At 41.9% G+C, this 22245-nt stretch overlaps 1 protein-coding gene across 2 annotated transcripts; it reads left to right on the top strand.

Moving 5' to 3' along the window:
* Positions 1 to 256: 256 nt before the first annotated feature.
* CD163 (CD163 molecule) lies at positions 257 to 21896 on the top strand. Of its 2 annotated transcripts, XM_036497366.2 has the most exons (17): positions 257 to 394; positions 1400 to 1486; positions 2345 to 2665; positions 4918 to 5238; positions 7503 to 7823; positions 8266 to 8586; positions 10587 to 10901; positions 10999 to 11313; positions 11675 to 11761; positions 11843 to 12157; positions 14234 to 14554; positions 15314 to 15625; positions 16780 to 16815; positions 17005 to 17112; positions 18172 to 18267; positions 19518 to 19569; positions 21635 to 21896. In XM_036497366.2, the coding sequence occupies exons 1-16, from the start codon at positions 364 to 366 to the stop codon at positions 19559 to 19561; spliced, it is 3351 nt and encodes a 1116-aa protein (XP_036353259.2). In that variant the 5' UTR covers positions 257 to 363; the 3' UTR covers positions 19562 to 19569; positions 21635 to 21896. The 2 variants fall into 2 exon arrangements, with proteins under 2 accessions (XP_036353259.2, XP_058511903.1); XM_058655920.1 differs by lacking the exon at positions 19518 to 19569.
* The last annotated feature ends 349 nt before the right edge of the window (positions 21897 to 22245 follow it).

The raw sequence follows: 22245 nt of genomic DNA, 5'->3' as shown, positions 1-22245 counted from the left end.
ATGTCTAACAGTTCAAAATCAAGTTCAAACATTTAAAAATATTCAGTGCAACACAATATTAATATTTCCGCTTAAGCTCTGTAAATCACTGGGAAGTGTTTCTCAATTTCCTCTGGGTGTTTCATGTCCCATATTGAAGAAAACACAAGCACGAACGGAAGCCAAAGCTCTTCCAATGACTTCCCTTTTTGGGTTAACCCCTCCTCCGCCATTATATAGCCTTTGTATTTATGTGACGGGTGTTTTGGTTTTTTTTTTTTCTTTAATTCACAGTAGTTCAGTTCTTGAGAGAACACTTCCACGGAATGATACAAGATCTAGGAATCATTTCAATGCCATAACTTTGGACTAGGCAAGCTCAGAATGGGACTACTTGAAGACTCTGGATCTATTGGTAAAATCTCTTATTTTATATACACTCTTAGCAGTATAGAACTATTCTGTCAGTCAAAAAATAAAATTTATAAGTGTTTGGTATCAAGAAATAATAAAACAGAAAAGGACCACCATGCTTAGAAGGTAGTATTTTTGATGTATTATACATTAAATGTGAAGATTTAAGGAAGGGATTGGAGTTTCCATCAATCATAAAGCTGCTGAAATGAAATTAAGCCAAGAATTAGTTAACTGAACTATACTGAACATGAAAGTCATTGATGGTTAAAAGTTGATTATTTAGAAGAAATTTAGAGTGACAACTTGAGTTGAAATCTACTTCATAATTTATATGAACATGTGGAAATAATTTAGTGTTCTTTCTTTTAGTGTTGAGTTAGAGAAATAAAAAAAATGGATTGTTACCAACACTAAAGAATGTTTTCGATGAAGGGATCCAATTTGGGGGGTTTTTCAGATAGCAGCATTTACTTCATTGCTCAGCTGCCACTAAGCAGGTACAGTGCCAGCTATGGATGAAGGGATGAAGTCACCACGGTTGTAACAGACATAATGCACCCCTCTTCAGAACTTACCTCTGTAGAGTGGCTCAGGTAGATACACAGATGGGATGTCAGTAGCTGAAACTGCAGGCAGAGTGGGAATACAGGAATCTCAGAAAACCTGCCCTGTAACTGGCTCTAAGGGGAAATGCTCACTGCTGTTTCATTGGTGCCTTTCCAGCTTTCCAGGTTTTACGGCTTGTCCTTGGAATTCTGGGTTCCACCCCATATTTCTTCTAAATCCGCACTCCTTGCTTGCCCGTAAACGCAAACATTTGCTAAGCATTTGCACTGAGACTACAGGATCTTGTCGTGTACCTTTTCCTTTCTTTGAGCAAGAAAGATTTTCCCTCTGGGTTGGCATTCTTTGTTGTTCTCAGACCTCTGAAGCTCTCTACCTTCTCCAGAGTCTCCTGGAGGAAGACTACACTTGCCTTCTCCCCTGCCCTTTCTTCCCACAGATTTTAGAAGAGATTTTATCCACTTGCATCCCTTCACTCTTGCTCTGGTCTCACTCCTCAGTGTCTCCTTCACTGCCAGTTCTCTTGGTAAGTACTTTGCCAAATTTACTCAAGAGCCCACACTGAAAAATAATCATTAAAAAACAAATAATACCGCTGAGAGCTGAGTAGCATCTAAACACTAACATACTGAATCTAATTCAATGGCATAGATGTTATTAAAAAGCAGACAACAAGAACTTATGCATGGCTTCCCTCACAAAACAAGGTGAATTCTCAGGGGAAACTGATATTAAAAAAATAATAGTAATAACTAGCTGAAAAGCAAGGATAACTATAGAGAAGGTAATATCTCAGAACTACTGGGTTAAAAGAAATTTTTAAAGCATCTTAACCCAAATGCCAACTTTTATCTTTTCGTATATTGAAGGAAGCCAGGCTTTGCTCCTAAGTTAAATCAAAATGATGCCAAAGAGGCAGTTGACATCTTTTGGGGCAGAGTTCCGAGGAGTTTATTTCACAGAGGGAATATGCAACTGTTGCCATCTCAATTTCCGTTTAACCTGAAGAGTCTCAGATTTTAAAAATCATGCTGGTTTTCACATGCATGTCAAATAAGTATTATTTTTCTTGAAACTCATCTTTTCATTTCCTAAATCCTCTATCTGCCATCTTTCTATCAATTTTGGGATTTGAGAGAAACTTGGCTAGCTCATTCCATTCATCTTATTGAACTGGAAAATTATCCATAGTGAGTTCATAGAATTCCACCATGAAGAATATCTAGCCATAAAATAAAGACATTTCATAGTAATGTATTACTTGGTTTTGCTGATTATACAACATTTCTTCATTTGAAGCCAAGATGACTTTGAAAGATACATAAATAGCCTAAAAAACTATCTTTGTCACCTCATCCAATTCTGTCTTAACCCATCGTTGCAGGAGAACCAGAGAAGCAGCTGAGGCTAACGGCTGGTGAAAACGCATGTAGCGGGAGAGTGGAAATCAAAGTCCAGGAAGAATGGGGAACGGTGTGCAACAATGACTGGGGCATGGAGGAAGTCTCTGTGATCTGTAGACAGCTTGGGTGTCCCACTGCCATCACAGCCCCCGGGTGGGCTAATTCCACCGCAGGTACTGGCCGCATTTGGATGGACCATGTTTCCTGCAGAGGAAATGAATCAGCCATTTGGAATTGCAAGCATGATGGTTGGGGAAAGCACAATTGTACCCACAAACAAGATGCCGGAGTAACTTGCTCAGGTAAGAATACAAACCAAAGTATCAATATGAAATTCTTGATGAGAAAAATATGTGTAGATGGATTAAAAACTAGAAGAAACCATTTTTCTGTAAATAATCTAGACCATGTATAAAATTACTTAATCCGTTGCTAGAATACCAGATAAACACCTGACAAAGCTCATATAATTTTTTTCAAGAATTATTTGTTTTATTTGAAAGGAAGAGTTGGGGTTGACATCATGGCATACCAGGTAACAATGTCACCTTCAATACCGGCATCCCTTATGGGTACCAGCTTGTGTCCCAGCTGCTTCATTCCAAATTCAGTTCCCTGTTAATGTGCCTGAGAAAGCAGCAGAGAATGGACCAAGTGTCTCAGCCACTGTCACCCGCATGGAGGACCTGGAAAAATCTTCCAGCTTCTGCCTGGCTCACTCCATGCCCTTGTGACCATGTGGGGAGTGAACCAGCAAATGAAAGATCTCTCTGTGTCTCACCTTCTCTCTCTGTAGCTGTCTTTCATATAAATAAGTAAATATTTTTTAAAAGAAAAATAATTACGTAGAGGGGAGACAGAGAAATCTTCCACCAGCTGGTTCACTTCTCCAATGACTACAACGGCTAGGACTGGAAGAGGCTGAAGCCTGGAACTCCATCTGAGTTTCCTACAAAGATGACATGGGTTCAAATCCTTGAGTCATCCAAACCTACTGCACTACAATGCCAGCCTTCCATGTTGTTTTTTAAAGGGTTTGAAAAGGCTCTGTTGTGACAGAATCTACCCCAGACCAAACACATGAGCAGAAACATAGAGTATGGCATGTCCAGTCAGGACAGCATGCAGCAGTGGCCTAGACACAGGCATTTCAAAGTAGATAAACCACACAGGACTAGAATGAAGGAGGAAGCAGAGTCAGCAGAGCCTTCATACACAATGTCAAGGCAAACTGTTGGAAGGCAGCAGAGACTCCCCACACCATGATAGATGATCTACACACCTGCTGAATGAATGAAGGTGTGGGAAAGCTTCTGATCCCCTTTTCAAGATTATGACTTACAAGAGCAGAGAGAATAAAGCTGTGGGTCCACAGCTTCTCATGTATTAACATGCAAACCATTCATGCTGATTTTTTTAAACTGCAGAGCCTCAGTCTGCACTTTGCCAACTTCCAGATGAGGTCAGTGCTGCTGGACTGCTAAGTGTCCAGACAGGACAATGGCACTCAGTCCTGCAGGTAACTGTTACAGGCGAGTGTTTCATAAGGAGCGTCAGCCAGGCACTTACCAGCTCTGTGACTTTAACTGCCTCTCTAATTCTTCTAAACCTCCATCTCCTCAATAAATTATTATGAAGATTGAACTTGATTCAGGTACTGGATATGGCATCTGCAATGGCTGGGGCTAGGCCAGAGCCAAAACTGAGGGCAGGGAACCCAATTCAGATCTCCAGTATGGGTGGAAGGAGCCCCATTATTTGACCCGTCATCTGCTGCCTCTCAGGGTCTGTGTTAGCAGGAAGCTAGAGTCAGGAGCCAGAGCGATTGAACCCAGGCACTCCAGTGTGGAACAAGGGACGCTTACCCAGCATCTTAACCTCTAGGCTAAATGCCTGCCCTATGATAAATTTTAAACTAGAAGTTATTATTACTTTTTTAAAAAGAGAGAACCTGGACATTGGTCAGTGAGGAAGTGCCTGCCTGACTTCACTTTTATATTAAGTAGTCCATTATAACTTCCTATTCTTATATAAGGAGTTCCAGCTATCTAAAATAATTCCTTATCCCAGCTCCCAGTGACATATTAATGGAATGTACTGACCCACAATTTATTACCCTTTTGTCCAGTAACTGACGATTCATTTTGTGAATCAAGAAACAAAAAAGTGATGGGCTTGTTGTTTGTGCTGTTTTGCTGCATCTGACTATTTCTTTTCATTTTACTTGTTGAAAATAAGCAATTGGACTCAAATCTATCCATCTCTGTACAAGAGTATTTACTTCTGTGTTAGTCACGAAAGAAAACAAGACAGAGCAAGCAGTTAAAAAACTGCAACCTGCAAAATGTTTTTCTTGCTAAGTATAAGCAGAATAAAGTCTATATCTGCATTGTCAACCAGATCTTATGGGCTACAGTTCTCTTACATATGGAGTATATTTTAAGGATTCATTTTATTTACAGCATCAACTCCTAAATGCTCAGAGGATCCTTATTTTCTGAAGTCACTTCTGAAAGAATATCGCTTCTGAACTCTGGTCTTTTCTCTGCCTTAGATGGATCCAATTTGGAGTTGAGGCTGACCAATGGAGGAAACCGGTGCTCAGGACGAATAGAGGTCAAATTCCAAGGCCAGTGGGGAACAGTGTGTGATGATGGCTTCACCAAAGAGCATGCCACTGTGGTTTGCAAACAACTTCAATGTGGAAGTGCTCTCAGTTTCTCTGCTTCAGCGGGTTTTGGAGAAGGTTCTGGGCCAATCTGGTTTGATGATCTCGTATGCCATGGAAATGAGTCAGCTCTCTGGAACTGCAAGCACAGGGGTTGGGGAAGACATAACTGTGATCACGCTGAGGACGCTGGAGTGATTTGCTTAGGTAAGGACTCGAGGGCCTGCTCTGCTCTGCAGAGGACAAAGCACAGAGGTCAGAGCCTGAAGAGCTTCAACTCTTTTCAACAGAATGAAATCGGTTTCCATTGCCACCTCCATTATTGCCTCACTTGGTATTGTAAGTCAGAATGCAGAGTCTTCAACCTTTCAAGGAAAATGAATTTATAATAAAGCAGGCCGGCAACTATCTCATAAGATAGCGCACCTAGGGGAAGTAGAGGAAGGAAAACAGGGTTTTTATAGTTAAAATGAATTTACAAAAAAATCATGGTATGTGCACAAGAGCAGAGTGAGAAGCATGCTACGTGCACAGGAGCAGGGTAGTCACTGGTAGTAATCTGTTAATTAAAAAAGCAATAATATCTCAGCAGACAAAGTGAAAGTTACCATGGTCAGCCTGCCCTAAAACAGACAATAACATTAAACAGGCCAGAGGTCCTCCGCTCTCCAAGAGCCTCACCTGAACTGGCACTTTGGCAGAGTTCATGGTTCGTCCTTTCACCATTGTCTGTCTTAGCTGATCCATTTCATGTGGGGTTTTAGTTCTGATCATAATCAAGGTGAGAAAAGTCCAAGAAGAAAAGGAGAGGGAAGAGCGGCTAGGCCAGGAAAGTTTGTTCTCTGGGTGACTTTTAAGAGCAGAAGACTCCTTGATCTAACTGACGAGTCTCCTGCCTAGCCCCATTAATCCAATCCATCCAAATCATTAGTGCAAACTAACAATCAAATGATAGAAACTCAAATTAGAAAGCCTACATTTTGTTTTCGTACTAAAATCATATCCATAGTAAGGTCACAGTGTGAGCGTACACTGTGTTCCACGTTTAGATCGGAGGATATGGAGATGAGTCTGTGAGCAGGGTACCACTATTTCTTTTTCACTTCATTTTTCAGTTTGAAAGACACACGTTGTGTCTTGAGCTTCAAAGAACTATTAGGAAATATAGTGGGAAAATGTCCCTATCCTAACCTGTTTCTCCTTCTCTCTCTCTCTCTCTCTCTCTCTCTCTCTCTCTCCCCCCCCATACTTTCTTCCCTCCTTCCTTCAACCTCACCAAGAGAAGGAAATTCAATTCAAACTTATTTAAAAGTAAGAGAATATTAATCCCCCCCCCAAAAAAAAATCTGAGAAAGGCAGAGATTACAGGTGGCTTCTGGTGTTTAAACAATGTCATCTGGGTTTATCTTTTTCTCCACTGAGACTTTTCTTTTAATTGTTTGAGAAAAGGGGGTTCCCATCTTCTGGTTCACTTCCCAAAATGAAATCACCACTGCTTCCAAGAGACTCAGCAAGCTGGAGCCAGGAGTTCTGTCTGGGTATCAAACCCAGTACTCCAATATGAGGACACACGGATCTAAACTTGTACATTAACTGCCACTCTAAAGGCCATTTCCCTCTTCCTCCATTTCTTGAGTTAGCTTTCTCGTTCTCATTGGATAGTAAGACTAAGCTATAAATAAAAGGATTTCTACGGGAGAAATGGCTTGTGTTCGCTCAAAAAAAAAAAAAAAAAGGGGGGGGGGATTAGGGCACAAATCAGCTTGGTGTATTTCCTTCCATTCTTCTTTATCTTTCAAAATTTACCTAGACCTCCAGTCACTATGTTTACGCTCAGTGCTTCCCTACACATACCGAAGAATCACCACAAGAAAGTGGGATTGAAACCTCCAGACTGAACAACTGGTTGATTTTATCATGGGATAGTTTTCAGAACTGAGGTCTGTTCTTTATGAATATTGAATGCAGCAGGCAAAAGAGGTAACAGTGAGGGCTCGTTTCTGTTTGTCTCTGCGTTTAAATTACGGATGTGCTCCCAAGGGAAGAAGAAAAATAAGAGAAATTGAGTAGTATAAAGTCAGAGGCAAAGTGTGGTCGATACGGAAGCAAGCTGGAGTATATGGACACCGTCAAACCATATGCTAATGCATTTTAGCAATAAAAACGAAACAATTGCTTTGAAACTGCAACTGTCAGACAAGCAGGTATGTAAACAAAAACTAAGCAGCCAAACTTCATGCTAAGAATGCTTCCTGCAGCACGTGTTCTGTATGGAGAAGTCCTGTTTCATTTTTAAGCACTTGAATCCAGCACCTGAACCACACCTCTTTTCATCTTTAATGATTTTCAGAGTTAATAGTCCATGGCTGTCTTCATCTCCCCTTTTCTGTAGCTCATCTTGGGTTGAGCTGCTCATGGGCATCCATATTCGTGTTTTCTTATTTCTGGATTGTTGTGTGTCCCTGTTACAGATGGAGCAAATCTGAGCCTGATGCTGGCAGATGGACCCACTAGATGTTCTGGAAGATTAGAAGTGAAATTCCAAGGAGAATGGGGGACAGTATGTGATGATGGCTGGAACAGGAAGAATGCTGCTGTGGTTTGCAAGCAGCTGGGATGTCCAACCGCCATAGCCACCACTGGTCGAGTGAATGCCAGTGAGGGTTCTGGACCCATTTGGCTTGACAATGTTTCCTGTCAAGGGAATGAGTCTGAACTCTGGTATTGTAGACTCCAAGACTGGGGGAAGCATTTTTGCAGTCACTCTGAGGATGCTGGTGTGACATGCTCAGGTAAGTCAAAACAAAATGAAAAGCAGAGGAGGGAGGAGCTGAGTTCTTTAGGAGTAAAAACAGGCATGATACAAGCAAACCTGACAAAGTGGAAATTCACATAAAGTCATGAAGAATTCCTGTTAGGTTCTTATCCAGCCAATGTGGAGAGTGATCCAACTCGCTTCTCTGTACTACTTCTTAAAATTGCTACACCTCAAATTCGAAATCCACCTTGCTCAGGGACAACATTCCATGGAACTCTGCTGGCTGAATTGCTCATGCTTGTCTGGACAATTTTTAGGAGCTTCCTTCTTTTCTAATCAAATTCATAATCTGTACTTGTTGTTTCCTTGTAAGTCAGAAGATAAGTAATCCATCATTTCTAGTATCTGAGGTGTTAGACCCCCTAAAAATACCCTTTGAGAATATGTACATCCTCAGTTGACGTTTCTTTTTGCAGATGGCACAGACCTGGAGCTGAGACTTGTAGGTGGAGGTAGTCGCTGTGCTGGAACAGTGGAGGTGGAAATTCAGAAACGTGTAGGGAAGGTGTGTTCTAACAGTGGCTGGTACATGGAAAATGCCAACATAGTGTGCAGGCACCTGGGATGTGGATCTGCACTCAAAAAATCCTACCAGGTGTATTCCAAACCGAAGGCAACAGACACATGGCTAATTATCAACAGCTGTGTTGGGAATGAAACCTCCCTTTGGGATTGCACCAATTGGCAGTGGGGTGGAATTTCCTGTCCCTATAGAGACGCCGAAATCACTTGCTCAGGTAAGGTGTTTTATCAATTTGCTAAAAAGTTTGATCCTAACAGTGTAACTATCCAGTAGTATTCTTAAAACTCCCAAGAAATACTAGTGTCTATGATTAGTATCTTTCTCACCACGTTGGATAAAGGTGTGTGTGTTTTGGCTTCTTCGGCTTTTGAATTTTTTAAATCACAAAGATTTAAGAGTCAAAGGATTGAAACTTGTAAGGTAGAACTTGAAGATGCCTTTCATGGGAACATTTTGAAAGGATTTTTAAAATTGCCACGCTGATAAATCTCTTGTAATAATTGTGCAACTTTATTTATGCCTTTGATTTCTTTCAGTTAAGCCTATTTTTGTAAGGAATCAGCATGAGGCTATTTTAATTTTTTTCAAATGTATTAGAATTTCTTTTCCTATTCATTTAATTCTGACTTTCAAAAGATCTGCTTCTTCATTGTTCTTACTTTTTTGAAAGGGATGTGTAGTGAATTACGATTTTTACTTATTTATCGATACAAGCATTTTAGATTCCAGGTCTAGCATTCGGTTAACCTACAGCTGCATGCTGTAACTCATGAACAGATACTCTCTTATTCTGAGGTAGAGATTATCCTGTGACTGATGACCTACAGTCACAGCTAACTGTTCCTTTTAATATCGTAATGGCATGGAGTAGTTGAAAATATGCCAAGGAATTAGTACTTATCATGTGTCTATTTTTAAAGTTGCTTTCATTTACGTATTTGTTGTGAACAGATACATTAAAGTGTGCATATCTACGAGCTATGCCATGTGATATTTTGATGTATGAATATGCCGTATAGTGTACAGCCAAGGTCAATATGAATATTCCCTCAAATATTTCAACATTTCAAAATCCTATGTTCTAATTTTACTAGAGAAATGCACAATACTTTAATGTTCTCTGTAGTCATCCTACTATGAAATAGAACCTCAGAGTGTCTCACTCTTATTTTGGTTTGTTAAGCAAACTTTGCCCTCCTTTCCCACCCGATTCTCTCTCAAGTATCTGGTAACCACTCTTGCACTTTTAACTTTTGTGAGACAACTTTTTCTTGAACTCCACATATGAGTGAGTTCATGCAGTCCTCGTCCTTCTGTGCTTGACTTATGTCACTTACCACGATGACTCCAGTGTCATCCAAATTGCTGACAAGATTTCACTGTAATTCTTTGTAAAGCACGTTGGCAGCCCCCAAATGCCTACAACAGCCAGAGCTGTACCAGTCTAAAGCGAGGACTCAGGAGCTACTTCCAGGTCTTCCACATGAGTGCAGGAGCCCAGGAACTTGAGCCGACCTGTGCTGCTTTTCAGGCCACAAACAGGGAGCGGGATCAGAAGTGGAGCAGCTGGGAAGATGAACTGGTGCCCATATGATGCCAGTACCACCACAGAGGATTAGCCTGACATGCCACCATGGAAGCCCCTACTATTTTTTTTATTCATTAATTTTTTTATTCAGTAATTATTATGTGACACAGTTTCATAGGTACTGGGATTCTCCCCACCCCTCCCCAAACCCTCCCCCCATGGTGGATTCCTCCACCTTGTTGCATCACCACAGTTCAAGTTTAGCTGAGATTCCCTCATTGCAAGCATATACCAAACATAGAGTCCAGCATCTTATTGTCCAGTCAAGTTCAACGGGGAAGCCCCTACTATTGAATTCTTTGAGCTCCTAAATCATTCTGGTGATCTGCCTGTCAGACACATACCTTGCAAACATTTCCTCCCACTTAGTAGTAGCATTGCTTGTGGGAATGATTAGCTGCCAAAAGTAAGGTATGCAAGTCTCCCAGATGTTTAGATCCAAAGAGAACAAGAAGGTTGGGAATTCACCACGCCCAAGTCTGGGCAGAAAAGTAGGGAGAAACACATTCGAAAAGCCATTTCTGCCCCCTTGGCCTCCTTTCCAGCTCTTCTCTTCCTTCCATACCCTGGCATGGAGAAAAGTCTAGAAATGATGTCATCTCTCACGGTCATGTTATGTTTTGCAGGCCACAAAGAACCCAGGCTGGTTGGAGGGGATGTTCCCTGCTCGGGTCGTGTGGAAGTGAAGCAAGGTGACACCTGGGGCACCGTCTGTGATTCCGACTTCACTCTGGAAGCTGCCAACGTGCTTTGCAAAGAATTACAGTGTGGCACAGCTGTCTCTATCCTGGGGGGAGCTCACTTTGGAGAAGGAAATGGACAGATCTGGGCTGAAGAATACCAATGTCAAGGGGACGAGTCGCATCTTTCACTCTGCCCTGTAGCACCCCGCTCAGATGGGATCTGCAGCCACAACAGGGATGTTGGAGTAATTTGCTCAAGTGAGATCCAGAGAACAACTCCAGTCTGCTCTGACACTGTGAAGGGGCAGGGCCAGGGAGTCACAGCCACCTTTTCTAAAGCCCTGTCTCCTTCCAGGGTACATAGAAGTTCGCTTGGTGAACGGCAAGTCGTCCTGCGAGGGAAGAGTGGAGCTCAAAGTGCTTGGGGCTTGGAGACCCCTCTGCAGTTCTCATTGGGATATGGAAGATGCCCATGTCCTCTGCCAGCAGCTCAAATGTGGAGTTGCCCTCTCAACCCCAGAAAGAGCACATTTTGGGAAAGGAAGTGGTCAGGTCTGGAGGCACAAGTTCCACTGCACTGGGCTGGAGCAGCACTTGGGAGATTGCCCTGTAACTGCTCTGGGGGCATCGCTGTGTTCAGAAGGGCAAGTGGCCTCTGTCATCTGCTCAGGTAAGGGGATGAAGAGCTGAGCTTCTCCCGTGTGATATGTGTTAAGAACCAGATGGAGAGAACAATGTCAGGGAATGGTCAACGAGACGGAATCATGACAAGTATGTCAGCATATTCATCTCATTTGTCATTTTGGAGGGCAAGTGAACTTAATTTTCATAGACGTCATTGCTATGTAAGCACATTTCGTGCCAAACTCTTCCCAAAGCATCCAGTTCATCCCCAGCCACATTGACTAATTCACCTTCCTCTCTAAAGCAATGCTTCCTCATCACTCACTCACTTAACACTCCGTCAGAGCTCCCTAACTCCCCCCTAACTTCTTGTCTTTTGGCTGACTCAACATGTTGGGTCTTTGCAGGAAATCAGTCCCAGACACTACCTCCATGCAATTTGTCTTCTTTGGACCCCAACAGCTCTACCAGTCCAGAAAACAATACCTGCATAGGTGAGAATCAGAAACCATTCTACAAAAATGATCTCTGCATTTATGGACGCATTTAATGAAGCTTTTTGTTGCTCTCCCCAGGGAGTGGTCAACTTCGCCTGGCAAATGGTGGAGGACGCTGTGCTGGGAGAGTAGAGATCTATCGTGATGGTTCCTGGGGCACCATCTGTGATGACAGCTGGGACCTGAATGACGCCCATGTGGTGTGCAAGCAGCTGGGCTGTGGTACGGCTGTGAATGCCACTGTGTCGGCTTACTTTGGTGAAGGAACAGGTCCTATCTGGCTGGATGAAATGAGCTGCAGTGGAGAAGAGTCCCACATTTGGCACTGCCGTTCCCATGGCTGGGAGAGACATAACTGCAGGCATAAGGAGGATGCAGGAGTTATCTGCTCAGGTATGTTCTACACATAACCTCTAGTTTACAGGTGCATAAAAGGACTGAGGTGGGCAACGGTCCTGACAGATTATCTTGAAAGAGTTCCCTGAAAACTGAGTCCAAAGGAAATTACAGTAAGAGTCAGAATTCCAGAAATACGCTGGATAAGTACTGCCTCGTGTGCCAGGTAGTATAATACCATAAAGAAAGAATCTGGAAGTAGGCTTGCATATCCTAAAAATAACAACAAAGTTAACAATGAAGTTCTTCTAAAGATAAATTTGGAACTGGATATTGTATGAAGATTTGATGGACAGCACTCCTAATTACTTTATTGATTAAAAAGTGGATTGAAAGAGACAAATACACTCAGCCTATCATTCTAAGAGAAAAAGTAATTATCATGGCCAGGTTATTGTTCATGGCCGATAAAGGAGACTTATTTGCCAAGGAACAAAAATGACCAATAGAAGCCACTTCTCTTGTTTCATATACTTGGTATATTGGCTTTAGTGTCTTTGATGCACTGAATTTTATCAAAGACAGTTGCCAGATGAGAAAAGAACATGCAAAGAAGTGAGGCATGTTTGACGTGACACATTTGCTAAACACACGGTTTGATGTTTATACAATGTGTGTGTCAATGCAAACAAACACATGCACCTGCGTGTGTTGTCAGAAAGCAAAGGAGAACAGCTAAGATTCTTAAGGTTAAAGCCACAATAGCTTAGGGAGTAAATCCAAACTAGAAAATTGAAACACTACCATGCTTTTGATTAAATCTACAAAGCAACTTACAATCACCGATGATCACATACAGAAAACTTTGTCCAAAACGCAAGACTAGAAAACTGTAAGGTATGGATGTAGCAAACTCTGTATTTTACACAAATCAACTCAACCACTCAGCAGGTACCCAAGCACTGCTGGTGGCTGGCATAGTGCACTATGCTCAGATCAGGAGCCAGGGAGGGAGTCTTCAATTTAAATAATACAGAATCACTAATTCTCTTTTATTTCACATTTTACATCTTTTATTAGAGCTCACAACCTGCTTAAAAAAAGACAGTAAGAAGATATTTCAAAAACTACTGTACAATTTAAATCTTAGTAATTTAAACATTAGATGCATATTCATACTGGCTAACCTAAAAGTCCTGCTATTCGTCTATGGTCTAAAGTACTTCCAACACCAAAATAATACCATTAGTTTTCAAAATATTTTTTTGAAAGATTCATTTTATTTTTATTTGAAAGAATTACAGAGAGAAAAAGAGGCAGAGAGAGGTCTTCCAACATCTGGTTTACTTCCCAAATGGCCACAATCGCTGAAGCTAAGCCAATTTGAAGCCAGGTGCCAGGAGCTTCTTCCGGGTCTCCCACTTGGGTAAAGGGTGCCAAGAACTTGGGCCATCCACGCTGCTTTCCCAGGCACATTAGCAGGGGGCTGGATCAGAAATGGATCATCTAGGACTTGAACTGGTGCCCATATGGGATGTGGGTGCTGCAAGAGGAAGATTAGCCTGCAACACCATAGCAGTGACCCCTTTTAATTGTGTTTTGCAACAAAAACTCTGCTTTTAATAAAAAGGATACAGACTAATTTGGCATGTAAAAATAAATTTACAGGACTTGGCTAATTCTCCACCTTCAAGCACCAGGATCACATACAGACTCCAGTTTGTGTCCTGGATGTTCCATTTCCCTTTCGGCTCCCTGCTTATGATCTAGGAAAGGATGGAGGATAGCCCAAAGCCATGGGACCTTGCGCCTGTGTGGGAGACCTGGAGGAGGCTCCTGGATCCTGGCTTTGGATCAGCTCAGCTCCCACCGTTGCAGCCATTTGAGGAGATGGAAGGGGTGAGCCAATGGATGGAGGATCTTTTTGTCTCTGCTTTTCTCTGCAAATCTGCCTTTCCAATAAAAATAAATTAATTTTTAAATAAATAAATAAGTTTACCCAAAAAATTCCAAGATAACACTGTCAAATCCATTTGTATTTTCTTCTCAATACTGGCATGCGGACCTTCTTCCCACACCACAGTTCTTGCAGCTGTAATCATTTGATATTCACCCCTCATTCTCTCACCCCAGAGTTCATGTCGCTAAGACTGACCAGCGCAAACAGCAAGGATACCTGTAGAGGACGCCTGGAAGTTTTTTACAGTGGCGCTTGGGGCAGCGTTGGGAGAAAGGACGTGTCTGCCACCACTCTGGGAGTTGTATGCAGGCAGCTGGGCTGCGCAGACAAGGGAAGCATGGACCCCGCGTCTTCAGACAAGACACCGTCCAGGCGCTTGTGGGTGGACAATGTCCAGTGTCCTGAGGGACCTAGCGCCTTGTGGGAGTGTCCATCGTCTCCATGGACACAGAGACTGGCCAGCCCCTCGGAGGAGGCTTGGATCACTTGCGACAGTGAGTACTCATTGTCCTAAGGACAAATTCCCTCTGAAGCTCCTCCACGGCTTTCCCAGGTCACCCTCTGATACGGCTCCTTCAGCCTCATTTTGCTGTTCTCACACCGGTAATGGCTATTCCGCCTGGTGCTACAGTTGCTGTTACTTCATTTGGCCTGGTTATCTACATTTAAGAAAAATGATTATTATTGCAAAGAATCTCATGCCCAGCCTATACTCTATGTGAAAATGTTACCTGTCAGCTTTCTGTGTGAACAAATGAACAGAGAACGTATAATTCCAATTTTGACTATTGAATGGCCTGCCTTATCTTTTTCCATTTTCTTCTAAATATTATCCTGATACACTACTAGAATAAGCAGAGCAGTCCTAGAGATTAAATCTAAGGCGTTTCTCCATTCTATGTTTGTTACAAAGTAAGATTTCTATCTACCAGGTAATTTTTCCAGGCTGATTTTCATTTCAGGGAACTTAACCTTCTACATGTACCATGTTAATTTATTTGACATTACCTATATCACAGAGAAAATGACAGAGAAAGTGAGTCAGAGAGAAAAGAGAGATTTTCCATTTGCAGGTTCACTCCCCAGTTGACTACAACAGCCTGTTGTGGTCCAAGTCCATTGAGGAGCCTGAAATTCCTTCCTGTCTGTATTCATGGAAGATAGTTTTCATAAAATATAAATTTTAAAACATGCGTGAAGTTTTTAGAAGCTTCTGTCTTCTCAGAATAACCCAGATGTCTCTGCTTCCTCAGACAAGATGAGACTTCAGGGAGGAGCCAACAGCTGCTCTGGGCGCGTTGAGGTCTGGCATGGAGGCTCCTGGGGGACAGTGTGTGATGACTCCTGGGACATCACGGACGCTCAGGTGGTATGTCGTCAGCTGGGCTGTGGCACCGCATTGGAGGCGATGAAGGAAGCAGCGTTTGGTCCAGGGACTGGACCCATATGGCTCAATGAAGTGAAGTGTAAAGGAAATGAGTCCTTTTTGTGGGACTGTCCGGCCAGACCTTGGGGACACAGTGACTGTGGGCACAAGGAAGATGCTGCTGTGAAGTGTCACCCAAGTGAGTACCAAGAAGCTGGAAGGTGGGGGAGGACATGGGGGGAGGACACAGAGGCACTGTATGTAAAACTTGGATGTAATCAACAATGATCCAGTGGGGAGTGAATCACAATATTTGTGTCTGGAAAAAAAATGATTTAAAAGTTATGTGTCCTAGGAAGGGTCTTCAAAAATCTCATAGAAAACACATATTATGGGGCAGGCTTAAAATCATTTTGCACCAAAATAAACTGATCTTTTCTAAATTTAAAAATATTTTAAGATTTATTTATTTTCATTGCAAAGTCAGATATACAGAGAGGAGGAGAGACAGAGAAAAAAACCTTCCATCCAATGATCCACTCCCCAAGTGACCGCTACGACTGGAGCTGAGCCAATCCGAAGCCAGGATCCAGGAGCCAGGAGCTCTTCCAGGTCTCCCACACAGCTGCAGAGTCCTAAGGCTTTAGGCCATCCTTAACTGTTTTCCCAGGCCACAAGCAGGGAGTTGGATGGGAAGCGGGGCTGCCGGGATTAGAACCAGCACCTATATGGGATCCTGGTGTATGCAAGGCTAGAACTTTAGCCGCTAGGCTACTGTGCAGAGCCCATTTTTTTTTTTTAATTTTTATTTGAAGGAATTACAAAGAGAGAGATCTTCCATACTCTGGTTTACTCCCAAAAGGCCTCAACAGCCACAACTGACCCAGGCTGAAGCCTGGAGCCAGGAGTTTCCTTCAGGTTTCCCAAGTGGGTAATAAGCGTCCAAACACCCAAGACATTTTTGCCTGCTTTCTCAGACTGTTGCCACTCTGCTCCATGAGCCACTGGCATCTGGTGCTTTCTCAGACTGTTAGCAAGTTGGATCAGAAGTGAAGCAGCCACAATTCAAACTGGTGCCCACCTGGGATGCCCGTGTCGCAGGCGATGGTTTTTCCCAGAACACCATATTGCCAGCCCCAGACTTATAAGTCTGTTTTTCTATAAACTTCTTAAAGTAGTTTCATATATTGGCCTTCATTGAGGAAAAGTAAGTAACCTATACGTAGTACTTGGAGGAAGGCAAGGAGAGTCTAGTTTCAGTTTGGGAGTAGTTTACTTCATTAAAAAGATATTGAGATCAAACAGCTATGTTTTCTTTATGCAGAAATAAGCATCTTTCTTTTTTCCCTGCAGGAATTTCAGATACCCAAGGATCATTAAGAAACACAGGTATGTCATGGGATTTGCTAACTTGAAGCTTTACTTAGAATCCTTCTTGTTCAGAGACTTGGGATCAGAAGAAGCCTGAAGACTGGCGATTTATTTCAGCGATTTCATCTCTGACTTTTAAAAACAATTAGAACCCAGATCTTTAAGCCCAGGCATTATCATCTCTCTTGATTTTTTAATTCTGTGTAGGTCATCCATTTCTTATAGCATTTGGGATCCTGGGGGTCGTCCTGTTGGCGGTTCTTGTTGCATTCCTCTCGCGGGCTCAAAACCGAAGGCGAATACAGCAGCTTACAGGTCTGAGCAAACTCTGGTCTCTAACAGGTCTACTTGAGGGGATTAAAGATAACAATCATAATCATTTAAACATATCAGCCTGCATGTCACATGGACAGAAAGTAGGAATTGGGGCAGTTTCTCAGTAGAGGAACCAGAATTTCAAGAAGAGAAAGGGATCTTGGGAGGCACTGAGTTCTGTACTGGCTCTATCGCTCCTGCGTAACGCCCTGGTTACCGGTTCCGTTGTACGGTCAAGTGCTAGGAGAGGCTAGACGCGGATGACATGGAAATGGTTGGTGCAGTGTTGTCATCCTCACACAAGAGGTGTCTGTACAGGCCAATCATCTACAATGTAACAATTCACTTCCAATTGACTCCAAAGCCAAAGAGGCACAGAGAAGCGAATGACTCGTGAAAGGGGAAGGAGTTTATGGGAGGCTTCTAAGGCTTTTGAGCCCAATTTTGAAGATAAAAGCTCAAGCCCTGGAAAGAGGGGAATTCTAGGGAGATGGAGGGACCTGTGCAAGCATGGAAAAGCCGAGAGGACAGCACTTTGGTTGTTTTGTAGAGCGCAAGGAGAGAAGCTGCTGAGGCTGAGTAAGAGGGAAGGAGCCAGTGATGTGATTCTCCTTTCCACCAAGCAAGATCCTTAGTCACTAGAGCAGTCCACAGGGGACTGAAACAGCCAGGCTATCTCTAGAAAGATCTTTTGGGACCACAATGGATGAAAGATCAAAGCAGGAACTGCCAGGAATAGCATTTTGGAATAATTCAGCTGAAAGATTGAAAAAGGCCTTTAACTAGACTAAGAAATAAGGGAATAGGAAAGTTTTTAGAGAGATTAAAAAAAAACACTAGTAGCTCGCAAGATGATTGCTGACTTCCTTGATGGGAAAATGTGGCTGTTTAATGTCAATAGGAAATGTTTAGACTTGCACCGTGTGTGTGTGTGTGTGTGTGACATAATGAAAAAGCTTGGTAGGAGGCCAGGTTGAAACTGATCACATGAATTAAGGCCCATTGAGTTTGCCCTAGGGAATGGTCTCCTGCTCCCTCACCTAACAGCTCTGTTTTCAGTTTTCTCAAGAGGAGAACAGTTTGTTCACCAAGTTCAGTACCAGGAGATGAATTCTTCCGCCAAGTCAGATGATCTGGACCCGCTGAATTCTTCAGGTCAGTGACTGCTTTGAGCATCTGCAACTCGCAGAGGTGGACCAGGGAAGAGAACCGAGCCTGAGGCATCAGGTTTAACACTGGGAAGATTCTAGACACTGGTCGCAGGAAGCTTACGACGCGTTTACAGGAAAAGAAAGGCAGGGATGAACTGAAAGCCATTCTCAGAGGATATAGAAGATTTGCAATATTAGGCAGGCTCTTTACTTAAGATTCCTATTAATGTTTCCTGCAAATTAATTTTGTTATGTTAATTATTATTTTGGATGCTTTTACAATTCATTTACGAATGTAATTTTTATAACATTATTTTGGGCAGAGTTGCAAAGAACTATGCATCAGAATGTCTTGACTTGTGCTCAATTTGTTAAAATAGAATTTGATTTTCTTAAAAACTACCATAAGAAACCATTTAGATATTGTCTTTTAAAAACTAAATTTTGTTGTATGTACTTCATGATTGCAGATGATAGTATTGGAAAAATGCAGAAAATAAAAAGGTTGCTAAGCTGAAGAAAATTAGTATAGCCACATCTCACAAGATTGCTCATTTTAAGATGTTTATCTTGTGGCAAAAGCAGATAAAATCTACTTGGTACAGATCCCATTCACAGGCATAGTTCAGTTTACTTACGACCTTCATTTTGCACTTTAAATGTTTAAACAGGCTAATCGTGTGCATCTATAGCTTTGCAACCTGACCTATGTAACCTTTTCATTTCCACTTCCTTTCACTTTCTTTTCTTGAACTCAGTATGTATTATACTTCTCCTGAAAGTCTAAAAGCTTTAGATTTCCATATATTCAACCTGTGGAAATTTATTATGTCTACAGGATGAGCTTTATTTCTCTTTATGTAGTGTTTTCCTTTTTGGCTCTCCAACTTACGTTTAGTGCCAATGCACTGATTATATCCGAGGGATGGCACACCCCTGGCTCCGAGTGGCCTTACTCCAGAAATCTGTCTTTCCCTTATAAGAAGGGCTTGCCTTGCTTATTCAACTCCAAGGATTCTGATGCTGCGTCAGTCCACATATTCAAGGGATCAGAAAGGCTTTCTAGGTCCTTAAATCCTATTTGCTTGCTGTCCTAACTGTGGACATTATCTTAGTCGGTTCACAGACATTTTGAGGGAAATCTGTTTTTTCCCTGGTAACTATTGTCTTCGTTTTTTTAAGTTCTAATGAGTCACATGGTTTTAATGTCTCTAATTTCCATGTCTAAATCTCTTCCTATTTCTGGAATGTAAGGTGCCATTATAAGAGAAACAGAAAAAGAAAACAAGAATTTATAACCCACAAGGTGAGTGAGGTTCAGTATAATAAATTTTTTAAGTTCTTGCACCATTAGAAAGAAATTGTGCAAACACCTCTGTCTATATGAATCCATGTTTATAAACACATATATCAATATTAAGAATCTAAAATAGCTTTTTATAAATATGAGCCAACTTCTTTTTTTAAAGATATATTTCTTTATTGGAAAGGCAGAGTTACAGAAAGAAGGAGAGACAGAAAGATTTTCCATCTTCTGGTTCACTCCCAAAGTGACCACAATGGCTGGAGTTGAGCCCATCTGAAGCCAGGACACCAGAAACCTCTTTGAGGTCTCCCACATGATGCAGGGTCCCGAGGTATGGGTCATCCTCCACTCCATTCCCAGGCCATAAGTGGGGAACTAGATGGGAAATGGAGCAACCGGGATATGAACTGGTGCCCACCTGGTATGCCGGTGTTTGCAGGGGGAGGGTTAGCCAGTTCGACTATTGCACCAGCCCATCAATTTCTTAATTATGACTGTATGGTCTAGCAATAGCTTTTTTATTGTTGGCAATAATAATGATATATACGTGGAACTAAGGAAAAACTGCATAAATTAACATAAATATTTTCAGAGAAAAGATAACCTACATTTACAGCTTTGTAATGCATGTCACAGTAAAAATGGTAAAGATTGTTCAAGACACTACAGGAGTGGCCGTGATGGTGACACATTGGGCAAAAACATCACATGTAACAGCAACATCCCATATAGGCACCAGCTTCTGCTTCAGCTGCTGCACTTCAGATCCAGCCCCCTGCTCATGACCTGGGAAAAGCAACAGATGACCCAGGTGCTTAGACCCCTGTCACTCATGGGAAACTCAAATGGATGTCCTGGATTCTGGCTTTAGCCTGATGCAATCGTGTTAAGTTGCAGACATCTAGGAAGTGAATCCGTGGGTAGAGCTCTCTGCCTCTCCCTCTCTCTCTGTGTGCTTTCAAATAAATAAATAAACCTGTGAAATGAATCATTCTACCTCACCTACTGAGTAGTATTCCACAGTGTATGTATACCACGTTTCTTTTATCTGATCATCAGTTGATGAACATCTAGGTTCATTCCATGTCTTAGCTATTGTGAAAAGATCTACAGTAAGCATGGAGATAAGAATAACTCCTCCATATACTGGTTTAATTTTCTCTCTGTAACACTTCAAGAGTGGGATGTCTGTGTGATATGGTAGATCTATTTTCAGATTTCTGAGAAATCTCCACACTGTCTTCCATATCATTGTACTAGCCTGTATTCTGACAAATAGCTGGGGTATCTTTGCCCCACATCCTCATTAGCATTTATTGTTTTTTACTTTTTGGATGATAGCCATTCCAACAAATGGTTTTCATGTGCAGTTCCCTGATAGCTAATGGATCCTGAACAATTTTCTCATGCATTTGTTGAACATTTGCCTTTCATCCTTTGAAAAAATCCCATTCGTGTCCTTTGATCATTTTGTAACTAGACTGTAGGTTTTATTGTTGATGAGTTTCTTGAGCTTCTCATGGATTCTGGATATTAAGACTTTATGAGTTACAGAGTTTGAAATATTTTCTCCCATCTGTCGGTTGCCTCATGATTGTTGAGTGTTTCATTGTAAGAGCTTGATGTAATCCCATTTGTCAGTTTTTGCCTTTATTCCCTGTGCCTCTGGGGTCTTTTCCAAGAAGTCTTTACCTGTGAGAAGGTCTAGCAGAATTTCCACTGATGTCTGTCCCTACTACTTGGAGGAGTAATTTTATCAGATCGTAGATACTCAATATGCTACCAGTTGATTTTTATAATAAAGTTAGGGTCATGTTTTGTGCTTCTACATCTGTAGATCCGATTTTCCAAACACCATTTGTTGAAGAGATTGTATTTTTTCCAGGCATTCATTTTAGCTTGTTTGTCAGAGTACTGATGGTTATAGATGCATAGATTAATTTCTGGGGGTTATATTCAGTATGCTTTTTAATATATATGAATTTGTCGTTTTGTTTTATATGCAACGAATTCTATATGTGTGTACGTAAAAAGAAAAATAAACATTTTTCTATTTTTGCTTTAGATTGACATTTAAAACACCTCGATGAAGGCCTGACCTTGACTGGAACAAGAATACACCTGTTAATGCTGGCACTGAGGAACAGTGGATAAAGCCATCCCATCTGGTGTACTGGCATCCCATTGGGCAGCAGTTCAAGTCCCAGCTGTCCACCTTCCATCCAGCCCTCTGCTAATGTGCTTGGGAAAGCCACGGAAGATCGTCCAAGTCCTTGGGCCCTGCACCCATGTGAGAAACCCGAACAAAAAGATCCTGGATCTGGGGTTTCAAGCGACCCGGCTCCCGCCACCGCAGCCATCTGGGGAGTGAACCAGTGAATGGGTTCTCTTTCTCTCTCTCTCCCTGCCTCTCTGTGTACTTTTCTCTCTTTCCCTCACCCCTTTCTGACTTTCAAGTAAATAAATAAATCTTTAAAAAAGAATACACCTCGTTCACTGAAGATTACAGGCTGATTTTAAGTCCTTTCTTTTTCAGTGTTCCAAAGACTACTGAATTTACAAAAGTTAAATTTATGATGATGAGCTGCTGGTGCATATAAGATTTTTAAGGGCATTAAATACAGAAATTAATGAACTTGTCTTAAGTTCTTGAGCTTGAGTAAGAGTTTCTCTGAT

This window comes from Ochotona princeps, chromosome 27 (assembly GCF_030435755.1).
Source record: "Ochotona princeps isolate mOchPri1 chromosome 27, mOchPri1.hap1, whole genome shotgun sequence".
In the NCBI taxonomy this organism is placed as follows: Eukaryota; Metazoa; Chordata; class Mammalia; order Lagomorpha; family Ochotonidae; genus Ochotona; species Ochotona princeps.
This window is presented reverse-complemented; position numbering and strand designations above follow the sequence as displayed.

Excerpts from the sequence above, each read along its gene's own strand:
- CD163 (XM_036497366.2), top strand. The coding sequence starts at position 364 with ATGGGACTACTTGAAGACTCTGGATCTATTG. Across the intron at positions 8,587-10,586 it reads CGCCGAAATCACTTGCTCAG|GCCACAAAGAACCCAGGCTG; the intron begins GTAAGGTGTTTT and ends TATGTTTTGCAG. Across the intron at positions 18,268-19,517 it reads GGACCCGCTGAATTCTTCAG|GTGCCATTATAAGAGAAACA; the intron begins GTCAGTGACTGC and ends CTGGAATGTAAG.